General features: G+C 44.0%; 1 protein-coding gene across 1 annotated transcript in view; it reads right to left on the bottom strand.

Annotated features, from left to right (window-relative positions):
* Positions 1-1,064: 1,064 nt before the first annotated feature.
* Positions 1,065-25,304, bottom strand: part of SLC15A2 (solute carrier family 15 member 2) — a 39,919-nt gene continuing 15,679 nt past the window's right edge. The window contains exons 8-22 of the mRNA XM_075511773.1: positions 22,715-22,797; positions 21,372-21,458; positions 20,956-21,045; positions 20,558-20,602; positions 18,294-18,326; positions 17,129-17,217; positions 15,038-15,119; positions 12,952-13,077; positions 11,988-12,152; positions 9,270-9,316; positions 7,389-7,499; positions 5,883-5,979; positions 3,271-3,417; positions 2,118-2,222; positions 1,065-1,241 (exon numbers count right to left, since the gene is read on the bottom strand). Of these exons, the coding sequence (XP_075367888.1) occupies positions 1,065-1,241; positions 2,118-2,222; positions 3,271-3,417; positions 5,883-5,979; positions 7,389-7,499; positions 9,270-9,316; positions 11,988-12,152; positions 12,952-13,077; positions 15,038-15,119; positions 17,129-17,217; positions 18,294-18,326; positions 20,558-20,602; positions 20,956-21,045; positions 21,372-21,458; positions 22,715-22,797 (1,484 nt within the window). The remainder of the gene's footprint in view (positions 1,242-2,117; positions 2,223-3,270; positions 3,418-5,882; positions 5,980-7,388; positions 7,500-9,269; positions 9,317-11,987; positions 12,153-12,951; positions 13,078-15,037; positions 15,120-17,128; positions 17,218-18,293; positions 18,327-20,557; positions 20,603-20,955; positions 21,046-21,371; positions 21,459-22,714; positions 22,798-25,304) is intronic.

The raw sequence follows: 25,304 nt of genomic DNA, 5'->3' as shown, positions 1-25,304 counted from the left end.
GACAACTATATCACAATTCCGATAAAATAGCTATATCCAAAGTTTGGTAGAGACACACAAAAACAGGGAGGAAAAAGAAAAATCTCCTATGCCATGGTCTCCTCTTGTAGACTGAAAAAATGATAAAGTGCATCCTTGTTTAATTCACTGCAGGATGCCTGGAATTTTATAGAAACTTCTGCAACATGTCTCCCAGTGGGGAATAACTGAAGCATGACATAAGAAATCAGCCATATCCTTACTTGCAGTGGCAGGTGCTGTAAAAGCAAATGCCCAATAAAGGCTTAATATATAGGAAGATGGCAAATAACTGCCTGGATTTCTGAAATAAGAAAGTGTAAGCCAATTCTCTAATCACATCTAATCAAAGAACACCATCAGTTGCTAAAAACTTCTAGGAAAAAATAGGTATCAGAGAGATGGTAGAATGCATATCTTCTTCAGTCGTGTTTGGGGAATATTTTAGCCTGCAGAGTTTAATTCCCTGTTATTACTTCTGAGCCTGGAGGTGAAAGTCATAAATCAGGACCATTCATAACATGCAATAATGGAGTGAAATACTCATAAGGAGAGTTACATGATGAAATCCTTTGGGATTGTGTGTAACACTTCCAGTCCTTGATGACAGCATTAAACATTCTTCTGTTGGTAACATCTGTTCTTCCCTAATTCCTATACTGGCTTTTCATCCTTTTCTCCAAACATCTCCAAATTTTGCTGTCATATGGCATTCCTTCCACCCTTCCTCCCTGCTGCCCTAAATATATGTTTAAAACAAAATCATAGGAAAGCATTCCATGCTTAAAAAGATGGGCAGGTTTTAAATTACACTGTATTTACTTGTAAGGGCTTTTAATCCAGAGGATCTTTCCCAGGGAGTTTTGCTCTGATTTCAGGACCCCCATTGTTTTTATAGAGGGCTATTTGGTCCCATTTAGAAGGTGGCTACATTTTCAGTAATAAAGACTGCAATGCTATAAAATAAAATAACATTGTCCCGACCCTTCTTTTACCCTCCCATCTACAGAGTTAAAAAAAAAAATAAAAAGATCCCAACCCATGTGTTAGAGCTTTGTTTTCTGAGTAACGAGACTAATCATGTTTCCTCTGCTTGAGGCCTCTCTCTTCTCTTCCTTTTCTTCTAGGTCCTCTGGATCCACACTGACATAGAAATATCCCATGATGGAGAAAATAACGCACACAGCAAAGAGGAGAACAGTGAACAAGACAAATTCAGCCCACTAGGAAAGAAAAAAGAACAGCAGGTCAGAGGACCCCAGACTCTCAGTCCAGACGATTTCTCTGCACTTCCAAGTGCTTTTTAAAGAGCTGGGTGAAAATTACATTTTAGCTTCTGAGATTGCTCACAAGATAGAAACTCTCTCATCCTGTTTTCTGGTAAACTTATGTACACATAATGTAATTATGAATATGTGATATACCTTGAAACAAACCAGTTAGATTGGGCTAGTTTCATTAAATCTTTTCTTACAAATCTATCCTGACTGGAACATACCTGCCTGGGCTTTTTGCCCACAAGATGCCTTTGGGAGAGGCAGTTTCATGTTAGCCAGAAATGAGCCCCATTTCACACTTCTGGGATGCCATCATCCCAGAAGTCTGATAGCCTGAATTAAACAAGCTCTGCACCACAACCTCCCCATGCAAGCCCAACATCTCAGGGGTGCCACAGGCAGCTGGCCCTGAAGAAGTCCCAAACTAGACGCTTGCGGAGGCTGCCTGCCCACTGGCCTAGCTGGATGAGGGCAAGCTGCTTTTGGTAAGCAACTGCCACGCGTGGCTGGCATCGTGTCCAGGCTCCAGGCCCAAATACAGCCTGCTTGCATAGAGCTGAGCTCCAGCAATGTTATCGCAGTGCAGGTCACTATTATTTACTGCCACTGGGAGGCTTAGGGAGAGCCATTGCTCCAGAGGGCATACACTGCTGAGGGCAACGCGGAGCCCTGGCTGGGAGGCAGCTCGGTGCAGGCTGCCATCACTCCATTGCAGGAGCCCAGGGCTGTGCAGAGAAGCTGTGCCTCCAGGACATGGACATCCAGAAGCACCACCCAGGCCCATTTTAAAGCATTACTTGTGTTTTAAGAGCTGAACCATACCTGTGCCATTGGTGCAGCCTGTGCAACAACGAGCACAAGGGTATTTCCAACAGCCACTGTGAGCAGCCAGCCTGCCTGCAGCACCGACTTCATGCTGGCCGGAGACTGAAAAGAGGAAAAGGGCCTGGTCAGTGGGTATCACGCTGTGCCCTTCTGCCCTGGTTCACCCTGTGACGTCCTGCCCAGTGTAGGTGTCACTGGGCTCAGCCTAGGAGGAGACGGTGGAATTTCCTCTGCGCAGCATCTCCTCTGTGGTGAATTTCAACAGCTGCATACAAGGAACTTTCAAAACGTGTCCTTCAGAAGGACACATGAAGAAAGAGGAGATGCTGTTGTTGCAGAGCTGGATCCTGATCATCACCAACCTGCATCATCTGAAATGGTACAATCGGGAAGTTCAGGGGGCCACACAACAAGCCCTGCAGCTTGGAGTCTGGGGCCATGTGGCTGTACACCTTTGGAAAAGAGACTGGATCTTGGTGTTAAACTTCCTGCTGATGACAAATTTTCCACATCCCATAACAGATAATAGCACTGTATTAATTGCCCTCATTAATAAACATCTGCACTTTACTCCAAGGATAAATTTGAGTAGCTTCAGCTTTTTAATCTTGTAATGTCTCAGTCCTCTCTTCTCATAAACCTTCTCCCCAGACAACAATCAAATCATCCCTTGCACACTTGTTACTCCTTGCTCCCTTGTTACAGACTTGTGTACGCTTAGACTCCTTCAGCCTCTCAGCTTAAAGCAGGTTCCAAGCCCCCATGCCACCCTGTAGTCCTTGAGATACCTTTGCCTTTTTATCACTGGAAAATATGTACCACAAAATATTTCACTGGGAGAAAAACCTGATATTACAGTATTCAGAGTTTTCACATTAAAATAAACTTCTATCCAGTTCTGTTCTACATTTTCAGCTTTACCAGAAAAGGAGTTTCCTGAGTATAATTGAGAACAGGTATCTTCAGGGTATGAATTAATTTAGCTTGAGAGCACCCAGCAAGCTGTGTTATCATCCCACTTCTAGCTGAACCACAGATAACATTGTCAGTAAGCATCATGCCAAAGGACATATTATAAGCCAATGGCAGATGCAGGAATAAATGCTGAAGTCTAATTGTAATCCTAAAGTCTAATCTTTAAGTGGAGTACCTGAGAATAGGAGAAGGCCAGACCTGTAATGGAGAACATCACCTCCCCAGCAGATATTAATATGTATTGTGGTAACTGCCAAGCCATATGGACATTGTTGGCTTTGATGTCTTCTGACTTCCATGTCTTAACAGCACCTCCAGAAACCTAGCAGGAAAATAAAGGCACATTGATTAGCTGCTCAAAGATCAGATCCTTCTTAGCCTGGAGTCCAACAGCAACTTTACCAAAATGAAGTTTTAAGTAAAGGTGGAACCAAAAGCTCTGCCCTGGAAGCAAAAGTCTGGGTCTGATCCCTGCCATTTCCAAGTCTGTTAGGAACGGGCTGGCTCCTACTGCACAGGGCAGAGGTGGCAGGATGGAAGCATCCCAGGTCATTCATGTGCTGCAAGAGTTGCATGAGTTATTGCAAACCAACAAGTTGCCTTCTGTAGTCAGGTTGGGAAAAGCCTGTGTGGTACTTGTGCAGAGCCTGTGACCTGCTGCTATCCCCAGGGCCAAAAGAGGACGAGAGGATAAATGCTCATTGCAGCATGTGGCCACTACTCCCATTTCATTGGCACTGTACAATGCCCCACTATAATGGTGACACCCAAACAAATCCAGTTCAGGAACACTAAGAGTAGCAGAGACTGCCCCATATCTATTCAGATAGTTATGGTAGCTGTATTCCTCATTCTTTTTGTTTGCTTTCCCAGGTGTAATTAACGTTGCCTCTGATGCACAGAGGCTCAGAGGCAGGGAGAGATTTAGCCAGGAAAACACTAGGCTGAAATGACTTCAGGCAGAAAACCCCATGTTTAAGGGGAGTACTTGGGAAAATACAAGGGATGTTTACGTGAGGTACTTAATCACCATGCAGGGAGGCAAATCAAGAGACTGTATTTTAGCAGGCTAAAAGGGGCGAGAGCAGAGCTGTGCATTGCTCTTTAGCCCATAAAGAAATGTCACAAGCACCATACTATAACCACACACTGAGGAAGGCTGGGTAGAAGGCAGCATCCCCATGATTTAAGTATCACAGTTCAGCCACGTTAGCAGACTAATTTATTGCATTCTTGGTTCTTCTATATAGCACTCCTGGCAGAGGAGCAGGGCTCAGTACAAATCACTGCAATAATTAAAAATTATCTTGGCCTGGAGCAAACTAGCTCTCTACAGGAGGAGGAAACCACAGTGAGAGATATGGAAAAACAGAGGGTCAAAAAGATTAAAGGACTAGCACAGAGTCCAGAAAGGCTGAGGGCTGTGGCACAGAGCCACCCCTGAGCAGCCATGGCTACAGCAGGGACTTTTGGAGATGGGACCACAAACTGGAATCCTTGCCCACAGCGATGTGCGACACATCTACCTCAACTGGTCCTGACTGAGTTGCATTACCAGAAGCTCTGGGGCAATATTCTTAGCATAATATTCTTCATGCAACTTCTCTACTTGGTCTCTCATCTGGTGAAAGAGGCTTGCAGCCATGGAGGAAGGGTCTGGCCAACATCACTTCAAGTGTGTATGTGTTTTATGTACATAAGTCTCTGCACTCACAGATGGCAGCATCTGCCTGTTCCCTCCAGGACTGTGCATCCCACTCCAGCTACTGGAGTTAGAAAATAAAAATGCCAGGTGCTTTGCAGCTATATTTTTCCCCCTATGTATTTGGACTCTGCAGACATGAACAGCTCCCATTAATTGCCCATCAGAGAGATGTTACTGCCCGGGAGTAGCTGACAGCATTTTGCTGTGCTCATCACAACACAGTAGTCAAAGTCTTAGAGGGCAGCTTAGCAGTGTGTCCTGTCAGACCTGGTTTGTGTGTGTGCCTGTGCAGTGGAAAGGTTAAAATGCGAACTAAGCTGATCACGTTTGTCTCTGTGGCTCCTGCTAGCTGGACCAGGGTTGGAGCAGCATGCCTAAGAGGGTGGCAGGCAGAGAAGGGAATCCACCTTCTCAGCAGTGCTCACACCCCATCAGGGCTAGGTTGTTCAGAAAACCGTGCCTTGACTTTACACTAGGCTCCAAATGAGCTGTACAGACAGTGAGAGGAGGAAAAACAGATGCACAATCTCACCAACCTCCTCCCTCAACACTTTGTCCCTCTTCCCCCCATGCATAATCCACAAGTCTTGGAAGATCAGCCTTTAGATCAGTAAGTTAAATGTGAGGATACAGTAGACTGTTTCTGCAGAGTTTTTCAGGTGTGAGGTACCGCCAGGTACAGTATTTTAAAGACCACAAGCAGAGTCAGCTCTTGGCAGACTGTAATAGCTCTTTGCAGTGGGCTGGGTCAATGTTAACTGAACAAGGATGGCATGAGACCAGCACAAACCATGGATCACATGATTTTCCATGGAGGATTTCCATCAAGGAAAAGATCTTACTTCTTGTTTAACCCATGAGATCTGACAAGATCACAGTGTAAGGTGGAATGAGTACCCACTAACCTTGCTTACGTAGGTGCCAAAACCTTTTACTAGCCCTTGTATAATGGACTGCCTTCAGATGGCTACTGCCCAGGTCTTGCAGGGTGGAGAAAGCATGTGAGAGTCACAAACATAAGAACAAAAGCACTGCCAGAGACTAGAGCAGAAGGAGCTTGTTACCGTCACAGGGACACTTACATTAGTTATCACAATGGTGTACGACGCGCCGAAGTCGAGCAGCCCTAGCTCCAGGGTGAATTCTCCCGTTTCAGTTATGCATTTTCCATTATTATATCTAGATACAATGATGAAGTTCAGTATTTCCCAGTTAGTCCCACAGACAAAAAGCACAGAGCAGAGCTATCAAACATGCCCCTACAACGGGAGTAGGGAGGATATATGATGTAAAGCTGCAGTAATGTTTATGTCAGACAATCACTAAAGTTCTTGCCATCTTTTCCTTCCAGAAACACTTAGGCACTGACTGGAGTTCACCTAATGACCTGGACTATTGCTAATATTTTTAAATAGTTTCTGCTTCTTCCTAGCACTGATTTTTTTTTTTCCCCTCAGGTTTATTTTCCTTCCAAAATTTTCTCCACTCCTTCAGGAACTGTGGGCCAGACAAGTTAGCCAGGCTCAAGCAGCCTTCAGGAAATCAAAGATATGCACCCACAAGCCACTTTGTTTTCTTTCAGTAGAGCAAATTAGCCTTCATATTTGTTCTTCTGATTTTGGATGTGTGACATGGCACAGAGGCTCAGCAGCATTGCCACAATGGCTGCTGCATCCTACTAAATTGCAGCAATAAATACTTTGGATGGAGCTGATGCAGAGAAAAGCCATGAAGCTTGTTTTGAAACATTGCAAAAGCCAGAAATATCCTACAAGAGCCAACTCCAATACTGCCAAACCAAGGCCATATGGAGCCCCCGTCTAACAAGCCCAGCCTGCAAAGCCATGTAATGTTACTTGATGTTACCAGCCCACATACCAATGCTTTGTAGCATGGAATATGAATTGGCCTTTCCCCGAGAGCACCCTAACACTAAGAGCTTGGGCCTGAGAGAATATCAAAATAGAGCAGGCATCAAATGGCAGAGGGGACTTCACCATGGGGACTCCCACCTTACTCTGCTGACAGATGCACAGGAATGGCCAGTCTCTTCCCTCCAGGCTCCCACATAATGTGAATAAAAGCTCAGAGAAAGTTAAGTGCTGTATCTGGATTTCTTCAAAAGGCTTTTTGGGTTTCCAAAATTCCCCTGACCTGACTCAGAAAACTCAGATTATGGCCTAAATTAGGATGTCATTATACTCATTTCATGGGAATAAAGTTTCCAAGCTTTGTCCCTACGATTTTATCTTACCAAAGCAATAACAGCCACATGAAGGGAGCTATCCCAGACACTGTTTGAAGGCTGAATCTATTCAACTGCATATTACACACAGAGATACTGGTCTGCTGTCCTTTGGCTTGGGCACTTTGCAGACTAAATGCATGGTGCTTCTGCACACACAAGAGTGGCCCGGAGCACCTGCTCTGTGCAGAGCCGATAATTCTGCTTTTTTTACAAACATCTGCCCCCACAACCAAATGCCAAGACAATAGCAGTGAAGGTTTTGCTATTTGTCTGAGAAAAGCCCTATTGTATCCAAGGAAAGGCCTCAGCAAGGACTTTCAGCACAGCAAGGGAAACTTACTTGTCCCTCTTTAGCAGTGAGTACTCAGAAGCGCTGTAGTTTTTCTGAACAGCAATGAACCATTTGCTGTCAATGGTGAGGTTGACATCTTGGCTCAAACCATTAATGAATCTGCAAAGAAGGCATATTTCATTGGGTTGTCAGACAGGACAGGAGAAACATAATATCAGAAGTGCACTCTCTCCCAAAGCATTCTGTAACTCCATAAGGTTATGACAGCCTCTCCTGCAAGCTACCAAAATAATCGCCTGATTCATTGCCCAGTTTTTCAATATAAGATTAGTTTTCCCTGCTGTGTAATTCTACCCTCTTACTCTCTCTCCTGTGAAAAGTGACCCTCACTTTTTGTGGGTTAGGACTTTCAAGCAATCTCTTCTCAGAGACCTTCAAAGATTGTTCCGTGGCTGTTTGAGAGGACAGATCCCCAGCCCACCCCTGGAAACTATAAAGTTGGGTGTCCTCATGAGCGTGTGCACCATGCTGGCATACTTTCCAAGGAGTTTCTACCAGTGGGAAAGAGCTTTCTAGCAAAATAAGATACTTTCATCAAAACCAAAACAACACGAACTTTCATGGGAATGTTCAGGTTTGGTATGCTTTTTCATACACAAAAGACAGTTTCCTTTTGACAACTCAAAAATTGTTAGCAAACCCAAACACTTCTCATTTGATCTGACTATGTTTTAAGACATTTTGGTTTTCAGTTCTTAAAATGGGGGTGAAATCCCTGAAGATAGTCAAGTACTTAACAAAAGTAACTTTAGTGGAAAAATAGTTTCTTCCTAGTGAAAGCTCTTCAGAAATTGTTGAAGGGAAAGTTTTGGGATTTTGTCAAAAATGTTCACAGGAAAATATAAAACATTCCTGACTGCTGGTATTAATCAAGTCTCCAAGGTAGTGTTTAGTCAGTAGAAGCCTTCACAAGCACATGAAGAAATACTGCTCTCCTGCTCTGCCAACACAGGCTTGCAGATAAGGGAGTTGGACATTGTTTTATACTATCTAAAGTTTTTGAGGATTTTTTTGGTTGGTTGGTTTGGGGTTGTTGTTTTTTTTTTTTAAACTGCTGCAGTTTGCCCAAATCCTCCAGAAACTCCAGCTGGAATCCTCTTCTTTTTTTTTTTTTTTTTTTTTTATTTTCAAATCTGCTTCTTCTGCATCTCAGCAGTCTTGTATAGGTCTGGTGATGTGGTGCTGGAGGTAACTGTGACCTCAGTGAGATGGCATCTTGGCACAGACCAGCACACGACTGTTCATGGACTAGCTCAAATTAGGAAAGCAGACTAGCTGCTTAAGCAGAGCCCAATGCCCAGCTGAACTGCTTATGAGGTTGTAAAATTGTGTAGATGTGGCACTTCAGGACATGGTTTAGTAGGCATGGAGGTGGTGGATTGATGGTTGGACTAGACGATCTTAGAGGTCTTTTCCAACCTTACTGATTCTATGATTCTATGCTGTGTCCAATTTAGTAGGCATTTGTGCACAAGGTTGGGTGAGATAAATGAACATCATGGGTTGGCCAGTTTGCAGAGGACAAATGGCAATGGCTCCTTTCCAGATTGCTTCTTCCCTTTCTTTCCCAAAGAGGTGGGACACAGTGAGATGAATTTACCACTCTTCCAAGGGAGGATATCTTTTATGTTGTCATCTCAGCCCAGACTATCCTAGGCAGTAAGCAGCAATAATGCTCAGCTCTGCATGGCAAGTGTGGGAGGTGACACGCTGTCAAGCCTCCGCAGCTGACACCTGAGTCTTGCATGAGAAGTGTGGACTAGATTCCAACCTGAGAACATCTGGGTTATTTTACATACAGTTCGCATTAGACAAAAGCAGTTTCCCTCACCCCACCACCTCCAAATCCTCAAAAAAAGCCATTCCTACCTAACAGCTGCCAAACCATTTTCTGGCTTTGCTTCCAAGTCTGTAATCTAGAGAGGGGAAGAAAAAAAAAATCAAACATATTTATTAATGCTGCCTTATAACAATGTGTAGCAGAAAATACTAGTGTTTGTGGAGTTACACATGTGTTGCAAAGCCCATGGAAATCGACTGGGCTCTCACATAAGCTTTACATCAGGCCATGGAAGTAAAGTCCTGGTACAATGAGGCTAATGGCAAAATTTCAGCTCCACCAAGGGCTTAAGATGAGATCATACCTTTTTTTCCTCATCTCCTGCATAACAAAAGCAACAGAGTTTCAGCCAGTCACCCCTCTACTGAGGCATATAACACCCTCCAAAAAAGTATCTGTCTTCATCTGAAGATAGCAAGAGAGCATTATCCACATTAGCCTCTTTCAATTAGTTAGAATTAAACATGAGTGCGTTACTCTTACAAAACCTGCAACTGCCTAACTTTCAGACCTTGATTCTTGGCATACTCATAGACTTCACAGAAGCCTAAAGCCAAGAGGAACTGCTGCGTTACTATTCTGATCATCATGTATCACTCATATTTTCTCTGACCCTCAATACTCAAGAGATTAAACTGTTGTATGGCGCAGGCAGCGAGCAGGAGACCCCAAGATGCACTGAGCTTGTTTGCGCTCACAGCCTCTGCCGACACGTCCCTGACATGGCCACCTGGTTGGGCACACTGGGGAGTAAGACTGTCTTTCCTGGAGATGACAGCTAGAGCATCAGCTCAATAGTTAACATGATCTACATTCATTTGAGGAGAGCCTATTTGGTGTACAATGCTGAAAAAAGACAGTAACAACACAGCCCTGCCCTGAAGATTGTACGTCACACAAAAAGAACACAGAGCAAGGTTCTTGGCTGGTAGAAATCCACAGTTCTGCCATGTCCACTTAAGCTGGCAGAGCAATTTCAGTTTGCGCTGCCCACAGACGGAACTCAGGCAAGCCAAAAGGGACTGAATCTACCTTCAGAAACTGGCTTTCTCTTAAAATTTTCTAGCCCTTTCTCCACAGTTTCTTCCTGATGTTAAACCCTGAGCCTCTGAGACCAAGGATCAGAATTTCAGTACGCCTATAAAATGCTTATTGTACTTCAGTGTGATATGCTGACCCACAAATAATGTATGCCCTAAATAATAAATAGCCACAGTGAATAATAAATGTCAGAGCAATAAATAATAAACAACAACATCAATTTTTTCCATGGGAGACAGACACATGGGGATTAACACTCTAGTTCACTGCAGACAGGCCAGCCAAATTATTACTCGCTTTCATCGATGATCCCCAGAGCTCCCAATTCATTTCCTGCCTACTCAACAGCCCACAAAGGAGAAGAAACCAATTTCAGATTGGATCCTTCCAGGAAAGCACCCCCACCTGAGTGAGGGGGCCAAACTCAGCAGTGAGGGAGGCTGGCGTGGGCCATGGCTATTCCAGGGCAAGCGCTGCAGCACAGCAGTGATGCTGACATTGCCTTACTTGTGTTGCAATGCTGGAAAAGTATCGTTTACCACACTGTCTTCCACACCTCCCTTATCTACAGCTGAGAATGACAGGTCAGTAGCATCACCCAACAGCACAGCTGTTCCCCAGAGCATGGGAGCCTGCCTGTGCCAGGGTGGGCATTAATTTAAGTACAGGCTAGATAGCTAGGGCAGCACAGAGATGTACTGAAGCTCAGAGGTTGCTTTGCTCCAGCCTGTCACAAGCTTTTCCTTCTTAACGACTGTATGAAAATCACTGTACCAAGTATCCATTTCTTCAGGTAACAGCACACACTCATCAGGGTCACAGGGAAACTTAACAACATTGTGTGATAATGAGCCCCAGGCTCTAAACCATAAAGCAGCAAAAAACCCCGACATTAGGAAAAAATAAATTCTTAAAACTCCTCATTTTTAAGAACAGTTATGTAATTCCTACTATACAATATTGAATGCTTGGTGTGGCAACCCTGCAAGGTAGGAGGCTAAGGAACTGCAAAGAGAATTGATATTTTAGCGTGAGGACAGATTCTGATGGCATTTACACATCTGCCACAACGTGCAATAACACCATTCATTTCAAGAGAGCTTCTTAGGATACAGCTACACATAAAAGATATCAGAATCCAGCCCTATACATCCCATATGCCTCTCTTGGATTGTTGCAGCAATACACAAAAGTCCAAACACAGACGGCTCTGCTGCAGAGCCTGAAATGAGCTTAATCATTTATTCTGTTCAGCAAAACAAATGGGCCTTCTGTGCATTTTCACTAAACACTTGCAATAACTAAACCCAGAATCATTCCTCTGATGCTTTTATTCCATGCCCAGCCCTAGAGCCTCTTTAACATCTTTACTTTATAGAACCATCTTTGGGGGAAAATCTCTGGCTCTGTGTTTCCTCAGCTTTCTCAAGCTCTGCTGCCTAGCAGGCATGACTGTGCTCTCCCACTGCAGCATTCACTGGATTAAAGTGTGCCCAGAAACTCTCAGATGCCATAACGCCTCTATTAATCAACCAGCAGAAATGCGTACAGATCCAGTGCCGCTAGCTAAGAAGTCAAGTTTAGAGCATCTGAGAGCAATCAGACAGACATTGCAACTGAGCAAATGAATTAATGAGCCTATTACCCCATTGTATCATCACAGCCATTGAATTAATACTGTATTTACACTTCACTCCCACACTCACTAAGCGGCTTGATAGGCTTTCTTCTGCCTCAAAAACAATTAAGCTGTATACTGATTTTTCCTTCACGGTGTAGTTAAAAGCAAGAGACAATCCTTGATGTTGCAGGGTGAAGCGAAGGCTCTGTTGCTCTCCATTCAATATTAATTTTGAGTACTCAGCTGGGTTCTGTGGAAAAAACAAACTTGGTTACACTTTCTTCAGATGAGAAAGGATCTGGCTCTTCCCACCAAGTGCAACCCTATCCTCTCTTCAAGGGAGCCTGTAAAGAGAGGTTAATAGCCAGAGCCGTCTTTTACAGCAAAGGACCTATGTTGACCTTTAGGGCTTTGGACTGGTCAAGCCAGAGCTTGGAGTACCTTCCCTTGCTGGATGCAACCCAAAGATCAGGGAACACCTTCTGCCCACACAGCTACCCTTTCCTCTGGCCCTGCTCTGCCCCGATGGGACCACATCTAAAACATGGCAGGCTGCTAGTGGCCAGTGGACTGCTGGGCTGAGTCGCAGACCAGCCTGACCTGTAAAGTAATCTGGAAGCTGAAATAGGAAACAACCCAGTGCCCATGCCCAGTTAACTGCCTTCCCATTTCTTTCCTCCTTTGCAGGTAAATACTTTTCAGATGCCATCCAGATACCAGCAGCAATGACTGGTCTGAGCACTGAGAGATGCAAGTTGAATGTCTCTACATGCTCATATCAGGACAATTATCCTTTATTCCTAATTACAGGTGAATGTAGTTAGCCATTTCCTCCTTTGCCATTGAAATATGCCTCTAAACTTTCCATTTCTGTCTCATCAACAGAGATAACATGCTCCATTTTTAGAGCTAGTCCCATGCACTTCTAAGGTGGTGGAGGAGAACAAGCTCTAGCATCTGTGGGCTTTATTAGGAAATGCCTGAAAAAAAGCCCACCCTTTCTTCAATGGGACACAAGTCAGGCCTTCCAGCCCCACATATATGCTTACCTGAAAAGCCTCCACGGGCTGCTGAAATAGGTCCTGGTCTTGGATTGTCACTTGAACAGGGTTCTTTGCCAAATTCAGGACCCGAATTAAACTTTCTTCTGGGACTAGTCGAGGCATATCAGTTTCCTAATTAAAGTAAAAGGCTTTAAGTGCCATCTGTATGTTTTATTAGTACTTTAATATCTCTTCATTTTTAACCGTAATAGTCTTCCTCTCTGTAATGACACTTTTCCATCCCTTCCTCATCAGAAGTTGCACTGAGAGAAAACTGAACATAAATCTTATCTAGGGAGGTTTCCTCATAGTAGCTCAATAGCCATCCTATCACTCCTCCCCAAAACTACTCTTCACACTGCTAAGCGTACAGGCTACACAACTGCTGGGTAGGTAGAACAATGTCACTGCTTTCATTATACAGCTCCGTGGTGCCTGCATTTAACCAACTGCCATATCAGAACAGAAAAAAATGTGCTTAGCTTTCAAAAGCAGTGACCAGAATAATTATTTCCCACTGCAGTCAGTGACTGGGAAAAGAATTAGGCCAGAAGCTAAGCAGTTTTGAAAATCCCAGTCCAGCTCCATGTCTGTAATTGGTGCTTTTGCATCACTTGACACCATGCTATCTAACAGCCGACTGTATAGATCTTATTCCCTGTTTTCTGAGAAAGGGAAGATGATGCCTCCAGCACAGAGGTATCTCTTTCTGTCAAGAATAATTTCCTAGAAAGAGTACATCAATCAATGTCAGCCTTGTACTACCTGCAGATCTAAAATGATTTTTTTTAAAAGAAAAACTTCTCTTTTTTTCTCACTTTATTTTCAAGTAGCTGTCAGCAATACTTCAGAGCTATTAATTTTTTTCTGTCTCATCCTATAATTTGGGTACTGCAGGCAGGGCAGTTTGAACCTACCTTGGTGGGGAGACACACTGTCAGGGAAGCTAGGGCGACACCGATTTCCCTGTACCCATATGCTGCTCTGGACCAACAGGCCTGTTAATGTTATCCAACAACTTCCATTACTGTGGTTTTTCACCTGTGCTACCCACAGCCAAGCCAAGGCGGGCCATCCTATCCCCCTCTTTGCTAGAGCTTTTAGTAGCCTTCAGGGTAAAATTTCCATGCACAGGCAGGGGGGACCTCTAACTCACCTGGAGGAGTGCCTGGAGGAGTCACCCACAGCCAGAGCAGACTTCCAGTGCTCAGCCAGAGCTGCTGGTGGTGGCAATGAGAGCATTTCTTTGCTCACGTAAAGAGATCAGAAGGAAGACCTGAACCCACAAAGTCTCATTTCAGCAGGAGACTTGTCAGTGGATTCACCTGAGGAACCAGCAGATGCTAAACCAGGGCTGTGCGCCAGCCACTCTAACGGAACATTTTAAGTATACATGGAAGCTTTAAAAATTAATCCTATAGTAACTTTCGTGAGACAAAGGTCAGCCAAAGTCTGTACAAGGCTGGTCATGGGCCAGAAACAAATGGTACAAATCTGCAGGGGCTAACATCAAATTTACAAGAGATTTGCTGCCATCCTGTCTGGGGATGCCTGGCAGTCCCTGATGCCTGTGACTATGGAAGTGACTGCATTCAACCTGCCTCACTGCAGAAACAATTTGGCTTGTAAAAAACCACACCCCCACCCTAAAGTAGGAAAGTAATTAAATTAAAAAAACAAAACCACCACACACACAAAAAAACCCCAAACAGTAAAATATAGGCAAGCTACAGCAAGAAACAGGAGAGAGAACAGACTACCTTTTGGGAATTAATCACTAGCATTAACTAGATGTCTGTCAAGCACTTTGACGATGGAAATCTAGAATATAGACCAATACAGATGACCGGCACAGCAAAACTGCAAAGACTAGAAAGAGAGAAAGAGACAGAGACAGAAAGAGAGGGAAAAGTAGACAAAGTAAGAATTATCATTAGCAACTGGATCAGTATGCTTAATTGTAAAGAACACATTAAAAATTACGATCAAGGAACACAATGGTTAAAAGGATCCTAATTGATGCTAACAGGCATCAATAAAAACACCGCAGGGAAAGAAAGTATTTCTGAGGAATCCCTTGTTCTATACTTACATTTATTTTGACTTCTACAACAGCTGCAATTCCAAACGCCATCCCTGCAAGGATCATACCTGTTGCCATTTTCCTGATAGGTCTATGGAGCAAATGAAAGAGGTGCCATTAAGAAGAAAAAAAAAAAAATATAGAATACCATTCTTCAGAGCCAAAGATGTGCCAAAACCATGTAATGAACTGTCCAACAAGTGGCACTGGGGATGATATACTGTTTAAATTGCCAATCATTTAACTTAAAACTATTCTATTATTTTGTATGAGGCCAGCACTGAGGCCAATTAAAACTGATATGCCATGAAAAAAAGCTCTTTGCTTGCAAGTTTCATATTATCTTGTTCCTAGCTTTTCTAGTGGGAATAGCTCATGGCATTATGTTAACCTGTGATGTTGGAAGGAGCACTAGAAATGATATATCTTCAAGTCCCTTTTGGGAAAGGCAAAAGAAAAGTAGTATGCTATTTAGCAGCAGGAATGAGGAACAGAAAAATGTGTAGTTTGTGTCATCAATGTTTCTGACCATCTGTGGTATCATTCTGGGTTATTTCTCATGCCAATACATTTACATTTCTAGAGAATAAAGAGCTTGCTTCTGAACTCAGAGCAAAACTAGTGCAAGTCTACCAGTTACATGAGACAATCTGATATAAATCAGAATAAAATAGGTCCAGAACGGCAGGTCCAAACTGAGTATTGAGTTGTTGAGATTTGAAACAAATCTGGTTCTAGATTCAGTGGTCTCCACTCTTTGTAATGGTCTAGATTCACATTCCAGATTGACTGGGCTGTGGGACATCCAGATTAGGAACTCAAATTCTGTCTTTCAGTTACATGCCCTGGGATAAGAAAATATCCTGCTTGCATCTTGTAATAAAAAACCAGTCTTGATCTTCAATGCTGCATTGGGATTTTGTAGCACAAACTTTTGCAGCCACATAGGCTAACACCCTGCAGGCTACAGTGTTTCCACAGCCACTTCTACACCTAAACTGGATAGGAGCCTGTTAGTATCCCGCACCCAGAGGACAGAAACAGCATGGCATTCAGTCCTGATCAGTGCATGATTTTGTGCTGCTGGGTGAAATAGTCTGTGAACTGGTCATCAGGCAGGAAGTTTTCTGTCGAGTCGGGACTCAGTCCAGGGCATGGGCTCACACTGAGGTAGCATGGAGAAGCACAGCTTCTGATGCATCCCCTCCAAAGGGCACCATCACAGCAGTGAACAATGTCTTTGATATGTCTTTAGGCGCAAGTAATTCAGCATGATGGGAAAGAATCGGCAGGGTGAATGGGTAGGCTTCTGAGGCTCCTTCCATCCCCATTTTATGTGGTTTTGTCTATTCAGCATTTTAGTTTGTATTAGGAACATGCTTTTTAAGCCAATCTCCCACTCATTGCCCCTTTCCACGCTGTGGTTCACGTTGAGAAGTGGTGCTGGCACATGGAAACTTGGTTCCTTTCAGCTGAAACTGCACTGGCAGAGGCACCCCATGAGTGCACATAACATACTCCCACTGCTAAAGGGCATCAGTCCACAGAGGCAGACTACAGATACTCTGAACTAAAATCCCCCCAAATGCATAAAGTGGGTCTCAGAACCAACCTGGAGGTCTGCTCCTATTACACTGCACTTCTTGCTAACATAGACTGGGGATAAAATGCTTGGGCCATATGGAAATTCCCTTATGCACTCACTGGCTCAGATCCTAGTGTGGAATCTGCTTTCACACCACGACATGTAGCCCACATGGGACAGTGAATTTCACCCCACAGGGACCTTTCAGGGAGGGAATTATTTAGGGGTGATACAGGAGATAAGGTGAAGAACATGTTGATCAAATTCAAAGAGGGACTGTTCATATCTGCTTTCAGGAAAGATCTGTACAGAGCAGAATCCAACATCACTGAATTTTCCTCTCTGGAATTTCCAGGACCTATGGAAGAGGGTGATGCTGCCTCTTGGGGCTGAAGTAGAGGCAAGTACTGGGTAGGGTGAACGGAAATTTGTGTTCCTCCTCCTTAAAAGCTCTTCTGCACACTTGCTGCAAAAGAAAAAGCATGGAGGCATCTGCATTGTCCCCAAGTACTTACGTGAAATTAAATTTGCACATGTTTATCAGGGGGTAGAGCCCAAGGTCAAAAATTGGGATGAAGACAAGAATAAGAAGTGGATTTAAGAACTGCAACACAAAAGAATGGGAGTTTAGTGACTAGAAAGCAACTTTCAGTAATTAAACTCATAAAGCACTGTCCTCCAGAAATAATTCCATTACAGAAAGGACATGAACAAACACTTAAAAACCTCCTTTTAAAACATAATCATAGTTTGCACTTCGGCAGCTTCTGCTATTTAGTTTTCACAGGCACGAATACATTTTGTTCATATCCTCCCCTCCAAGAGGTAAGCAAGCATCACTGGCCCAGTTTCCATGAAGAGAGAACTAAAGCATTATGTTTTTAAAGAGTACAAAACCCACTGACAATAGAGGCAGGTGACCTTCGGTGCTGTGGTGGGACCTTACAAGAAATCAGCAATAATGGAAACATCTTGGGACTTCAGCAAAATCCCAGAGGAACAGGCACTGTTCTGTGAGATTGGTAATTTCTTGCACTTCCACACAGTTTGTTAATCCCCCAGGAACTAAATTTGTCCTGGGAAGGGCAGAGCTTGTCTGCCAGCCAGCAGTGGCAGAGCAAAAAAAAATAGAGAGTGATGGAGAACAAGAGAGAAATGCTGTTTCAGTGTCGAAGGAAGATTTCAGGGAACAGAACAGCTTTGAATTTCTCCAGAGCTGTTCAGCATAAGAATTGTAATCAACTGTGACAACACAGCACCATCCTGGAGCCTTCACATTTTCATCTGCCCTGCAGAAAGGGAGGAAGGAAACATATTTCAGGTACAACACTCATCCCAGCACAGGGGCATGTTAAGAGGAGGCACAGCTTGTATCCTCCATACGCCAGCACTAGTTCAAGAACTATTATGGTGGCATGTCTCCCCACACCTCTGCACTATTCTGCAGGATTCAACCTCCGTGTTAGGACATCCTTGGGGTCTTCTGAACCCCAAGGCTAAGCTTGCAAAACAGCTAGTGAGCAATAAGGCAGAGTCCACACCGCAGCAGTCAGCAGGAGCACTGCTATTACCTTCAAAAGGAGCAGAGAAAGGCCACTGGTCCCATGAGAAAAATAAAAATGAGAGAGAAAAAGAAAATACATTTCAAAGGGCTATTTCCTACCCTATAGTATCTTTTACCTGCATTTGGTCAGGCTGAAGGACATATATTCCCTGAAACAAAAAGATATGCCAAGTGATTCATAAACACATAAAATAACAGTGCATATGGCAAATAAGCAACCAGTCCAGTAGAGGCCCTAGCAGCAAAGGTGGTTTCCTCAAATGCTTTATGTTGGCTTTAGCAGCTGATATTGTGCTCTTGACACTTGTCGTCTAAGGACACAGTGTTTGATGAGAATCGTTTTGCAGAAGGAAGCTACACTCAGTCCTTGATATATGGCAGCTGGGAGACAGCCTATGACAGGTACTGAGACCCATCTTTCAGACTGGCTGAGCCATGAACTAGGTGAGTGGGGGAGAATGGGCATGTTAGTGCCCAAGTTGGGATTTGGGCTTAGAGCTTCCTCCCTCCCTGCTTCTGTAATGGGAAAAGCCCAAATCCTCAGTCAGGTGAGTGCTCTCAAGCTTCAGGACCCTCTGAGCTCTGTTGGCATTTCTCCGAAGCACCCCAAAAGGGTAACAACAGACAATCCCTGAGCCAGTGGGCTGCACAAACACCTCTTTCCTCCTTCCATCTGCCGAGGGCATCTAATGGAGTTTGGTCAACTGTGACTTCTTGGTTTGAGCCGAGTCCTCAAGGCTACAAGAGGTGCCTCACCCTTGCATCACTGTACCCAGCCCCCACAATCGGCCCAGGTCAACAGGGATGGACGGAGAGATCCCAGTCCCCAAAAGGAACCGATGAGTTGTCTCCAAGGTGGGGCTGGTGTTTGTCTGAACTCCATGCAATGCTTTTCATTTGAAATTAAGATGAAGAGAAGAGGGGGGAAAATGAGGAAGGAAATAATATCTTTCCAAGAAAGCGCTGTGGGGGTTTGTCTCCTGTCTGCCAGGCTTGTCCTGAGCTAAATCTAGAATGGCTGCCTGTCTTTGCCGGCAGCTGCCTCCTGGGAGAGTGGAAACCACTGGTCACAGCAAAGGAGTCTTACAATTAAAAATATCAGGCAAATATCCCCTCCTGATACTTTGTGCACACTATACAAATGTGCCATTAGGAAACAAGCCTGCAAATATTTCATCTCGCGCTAAATCGTTCCTTGTTTAACTCCGGACTTCCTAACTGAGCCCTTTGTCTGCAGAAGGGAGAAGCATGGAATATTACAAACATAAACTCCAACAAGCCTAATGGTGGGATCACCCCAATGTTGCAGTTAATTCTCACCTTCATGAATTGGGACAACTCACCAGTGGAGAGCGGATGAGACTGAAACACAAGCCAAAAATCTATCCAAGTTGGTGTGACAAAAAAGCCCTGAATATGTCCTTCTCCACCAGAAAGAGTTTAATAAGTGACACCTGGTGATTCTTAGATCTGCTAATGGATCACTAAGTGCATGTGAGCAAAACAGCAGAAAACAAAGTTTTTAGATACACATCACAAAGACTGCATGAACTTTCACTGTTTTGTCTTTCTGAGGTGGATAAATATTACCCAAGGTGTAGTCTTTTTCATGCCTCATTTGAATTAATTAAGCCTAATGAGTATCACATGCTGAGAGCCCAATTTTTAACAGGAGTGACATAAAAGGGCTCAAATTTTGGGCTTTAAGTCAATTTTAAACTGGAAAATGGGCATTTACAACCCTAAATTCTGATGTGAGCATCCACAAGTAAGATCTAGATGGCCTGTTTAAACATACATTTCTGGAAACCAGCCCTGTATGGTGGCATCTTTAGGCAGATAGCTGATCCACATTTATCTGCCACTGCACCCTGCACCATTTGCCATTCACAACTTTGAAGGACTTTATGGCTACTAACTAATTAATCCTCATCACATCTCTACCTTATACACAAGATTCCTGCTGGTTTTGAGAGACTTCATTAATGTATCACCAAGTAAGCCAGAGCAGAAATATACAACTACAATAGATCTAGTTACACCTTATAAGGACTGTGTGAACCTTCCCTGACTTCCCTGTCTTCAGTGGTATAGCAGGCTGGAAACCCTACCTGCTCAAGGTCACAGAGTGACTGGTTGCCAGTAGGTCAGCAATCCTGACCTTGCAGGCTGCTGATGCCTCCCCAGCCCTTGCTCCTTGCCAAGATGTATTGCGATGAATTGAACGTGGCTGCACAGAGCCTCTCACTTCTCATCACCAAAAGTGCAACTGACCCAGACTCATCAAGCAGATGCTCTTAGTACTGCGAGACTCTGGTTAAAAAGCAAGACAGTGATGTTACTACTAGTCTTACCAGCTCTGGTGACATTAAGTACTTACAAAATCAGCATTCATTTTTGTGGCTTGCAAAGTCCACCTGGATCCCTAAGGAGAAAACAGACAGCTGTGAAGACTTCAAGATGTCCTATGGGACTAGAAAACATGGGGACAGAGAAGACGACAAGTGCTGGAGGTCTTATTTCCCATCTATTCCTTCCCTTCCCTGTAACTCCTGCTAGTAGGCAGGGCACAGTCTTCCTTCTTACCCTCCTGTGCCAGACACCCGGCAGGACTGCGAAGGGATGGCCAGCAGTGATGGTGGGTACTGCCTTAGCAAGCCCCTGGACACCTGGTAGGAGCATGGCGCTCTGTGTCCCCAGGATGCTTTGGTGTTACCCTGGAAGGACAAGGGTGCAAACCCAGGCCGGCAGGCAGACCTGCAATGCACTGTACTGTACCTGCTGATCAAACAGGGCCCAGAACATTGGCAGCGGTATGAAGAGGAAGAGAACACGTGTCACCATTTTAACCTCCCCAATCAGCTGTGTCTATAAAGGGAACAGGCAAAAAGGTAAGATGGAGGTAAAAAGCCAGCAGGTGATTCAAGCCACATCAAGCTCCTATTTCTTTCTGCATGGCAGTTATTCATTGCACATATTCGTGATATTGGACATATTTGCATTTCTGCATTTCATTGCAGCACCTAAACTGTCCATTAAGGGTCAGGAGAGTACAGATGTGGGAAGGGACAGGACAAATGAGAGACCGGTGCATGTGCGGAGCAGTGCGGCCAGGCCAGTCTTACTGTCTCCCCTGTCTGTCTGCCTGTCTCCCTCCTTTCCCCTCCAAACCTGCCAGGTAGAGCATCACTTACCGAGTATTTTTCTGATGCCCAGTCCAGCCAGTGATCTCTCTTTGGAATCTGACGGGAGCGGTTTTTCAGCCGGTTTTTAATAGCAAACTAGGCACAAAAAGAGGTGAGTAACTCCCTCATGGCATACCTGCCTTAGTCACATTCCCAACTCAAGGCTGCCCTCCCCGTCCCCAAATGTAAGCAGCACCAGAAAATTGCAGGGGTTTTGCTGGACACTTCCAGGATCTCGGATTGGATGCTTTATGACCAATTCTCTGCCGGGAAGTTTCTGCAACATTGGTTGATTAAAGGTATGATGTGGGAATGAACTACCTCATGGGCTTGTCTTTCAAAGACAAATCTGACACTAGCCCCCAAAGACTGTTCCATGCTTGATTTAAAACCTGCTACATGATAAAGCTTTAAACATAATTTCTTCAGTTCTCTTCCAAAAAGCACCTGTTGGATTGACCACTGTGCTGGGGAGGAAATGCCTCGTTAACCAAAGCAATGTCAAAACCAGAACTCTCACTCCCTTCTTGTTCTGTAGACCTTTCTTTGCCTATTCCTGGTGCAGCCCATGCTTCATTCACTCCTAGACCAGCTTTCAAGTTGGTTTCTCACTGGAGGAGAAATCAGTGACACCAAATTTGTAACTTGTTTGTTTATGCTGTGTGCTCCAGTCAGTGAACACACTGAACACAGCCACCCTGGCAAAAAGAGTGGCAGACCTTACTTAGAAATCCTATCTTCAAGATCTGGCCTGTTTCCCCAAGGTAAATCTGTCACTAGGATTGACCTAGGTAAAAAGAAAACATCTGCTGTTAGCAACAGCTTCCTGAAAAAGAATCATTATCCACCTAATAAGAAGAATATTTTTTCACATACTATATTCAGCTCACACACTATGAAAAATAATTGATAAGGCTGTAATGCAACTTCAGCAGGTGTCTCTTGCATCTACATGAACATGCTGAATGTGCATAATATGAATGTGTACTATTACTGTCTGCTGAACTGATAAACTTCAGTAAAATTATTCAGCTGAAAAAAATTGAGTCATATATCTGATACTCTGCGAGTTTCTGAATTTTCCTTTCAGTTCAGTTTCCACCAGCATCTGCCACTAGTGGTTCTACTGACATCAACTGAACAGTTCATGGAGCTAAGGAAAAACAACTGAAGTGCTGAAAGAATAAACTAGGAACCTAAATGTGTTTCTTATTCCTTACAGCTCATCAGCAAGATATCCAGGAGCAGCATATAGAAGAACTTGAAATGTCATCTCCCCTTTCTTTCCCTTTGCACTTTTCTGACTTGCAACCTCAGTCATGTATGAAAAAGAGAGAATGGCAGACACTTACTCCGATGCATTTGCACACTTCCAGTAAGATGTTCCCTTGTGGTGGCGTTTTTTTGTACAGTCCACTTCCAGCAATGAACACAACTGAAAAATATTATAATCCAAATGGGAATTCACATGACTGAGGCTCAGTCCTGCACTGGGTTCTGGGAAGGATCTCCCACCCCTGTATTCAACAGAAATCCTCTGCCCTTGGGGCTTACAGAATCGCATTTTTAACAAAATAAATATACAGGATTCCTTTAATGCCTTCAGATGGAAGAAAATGCAACATCCTACAAGAGGCAGTGTGATCCCTAGGAAGTCACCGTCATCTTCTCATGATCTGCTCGGGCACAACAGGCACCTCCACATCTGACTCATGCTGGGAATCAAAGATTTGAAAATCCCCTCCTATGCTTTTTTGTAGGCTAAACTTAAAGTACAATCCACGTTGAATTGCTGCACCTGATGTTGGAAATCAGCCCTGACTTATTGCAACCGTGTGAGGATTAATCTAGATCCAATGCGGGCTCTCTGTGTACTTGCATCTCACACACATTTCAGTGGAAACTGCCACAAAGGTCACTGCATCACACACTGGTGTTAACAGAAATTACCTCCATATATGGTTTCCACGAAGGGTTATACAATTTAAGATATTGTTTTCTCCCTCAAAGCACAAAGAATATTGGACCGAGGCTTCAAAATCCTGTCAGAGACGGGGCTATCTGATTACGTATCATTTGTCCTGCTCTTTGAGAGCCTCTGAGCACATTGTAATTCCAAAGACGTTAGCAGGGAGAAGCACAATAAAAGCTGAGCATGAAATCCATATAACAAACCAACCTCAACTTTTTAAACTAACCCAATTGTCTGGGTCAGTCCACAGCCAGGGGAGAAAAGCAGGCACCTCTGTCCTAACACAGGAGGCCTGGGACACCGCAAGGAACTCACCATTTCTCTTTTCTGACTATGAAGACCCTTCGCATCCAGTTTTGACTTGCAGAACTGTCAGACAGACCTCTGAAGTCAGTTCAGCTGAGTCGCACTGAAAGACACTTGTCCGAAGTCACCCAGAGTGGGTAGTTGCACTACCTAATTTTTAGCATCTCCCTGTGGACCTGTTGGTGCCTCTAAAAGGTGATTCATTAGGTTTGCTGAAATACCTTCTGGCGATGCCATTGACTCCTTTGGGAACTGAGGTTCCCGCATTAGGTTTGGCATTTGGAATTAAATAGTATCAATCTTCCCCCATCTTTCAGAAACTGAAGCAGTCCAGAAAATCTTGCTCTATAAGATTTCTATTCTGCCTCTAAATCTATCCTTGCTTTCCATCATCACGGGGAGAGGGCCAGTCAGGGCTGAAAGGGTATTTTCTCTAGTTCTGCATGCTGCTCACATAGTCAAATATATCACTTCCAAGAGCATTTTAGCATGTTACAAAAGAACACAGAGCTGCTTTGCCAGGCAGGCCGTGGAATCTGGCAGCAGGACACTAGCTAAAAACACATTTCGATTGATGCCCTCACTGAAACTGCAATATTTACACGTCCATTTTCCCCTGGGCAACTACTACTCTGCTAGAAACATTCATCACACAGTGGTGCACAGAAGAGCCTGTGCTGCCTTAAACTGATAGGAACAGGCCACAGGGGAAAAGAGAAGCTTCTCAGGCCCGTGACCATGCACTTTTTTGAAAATAATTGCTGTAACATTAGCTGTGGCCTGATGACATTTCTCCAGTGTCCTGATTCTTCTCTCTGATGGAAGTTTGAGAGAAGAGAGCAACATTCGCACTCTCTGGGGGACAAACTTTTCAAATCACAGATGCTGTGGTGAAATCACACAATTGCTTGGTCTCTCAATTAAGCTAACAAGCTGAATGAGAAGTCACCCCATGCTGTGACAAAACCTCTCAAATGCAGCGTAATAAGGGGACTGCTCCCCTCAGCAGCTTGCAACTGTGAAACTAAAGCTAATGGGGTGTCTTCTATATTGGCTACCAAGGAGTAACAGTAAGAATGTGGAAATTGCTGAGTATTTTTTAAGGGTTTAAGAAGAAATCTTGACAAGTACATTAATGGGGCTAAGATGCAAGCTTTAGGAAGCAGGGTGATTGCGGCTGCCTCCTGACACTTGGACAATAAGGGCTTTTTTTTGCAACATAATAATAAGTTGCCACTGTAATTGCGCAAATTACTTCAGCCAATCAAAGTAAGACAGCTCAGAATAAAGTAACATCTCACTCGGCTCCTTCTGCGATTTCTGTGGCACATAAAATCTGAAGCAAAAGTCTGAGCCATTAAAGATGGCCCCAAGCTGCAAAGAGCCTGTGGAAAGGTTAGAAGTGGCATGCTAAGCTGCTCTTCTATAAGCTGGGGAACTCTGAGGACTGCTCAAATTGCAGTTCAAAGGCCAAGCCTGCTCTTAGGCAAAGCTGCAAGCCATCAAGAGAATCACTTTGGTGCCTCTCTTTGCTTTATAGAGCAAGGCAATTGTATTGTGAAACATCCACTAGACCACCCTCTCATCAGTATCATGATAAAAGATTGCAGTAAAACCATGGTCTGCCCACCACTAAGTGAACTAGTGATTTTTCTTGCTGTTCT

The sequence above is a fragment of the Mycteria americana genome, chromosome 9 (genome assembly GCF_035582795.1).
Source record: "Mycteria americana isolate JAX WOST 10 ecotype Jacksonville Zoo and Gardens chromosome 9, USCA_MyAme_1.0, whole genome shotgun sequence".
NCBI lineage: Eukaryota > Metazoa > Chordata > Aves > Ciconiiformes > Ciconiidae > Mycteria > Mycteria americana.
This window is presented reverse-complemented; position numbering and strand designations above follow the sequence as displayed.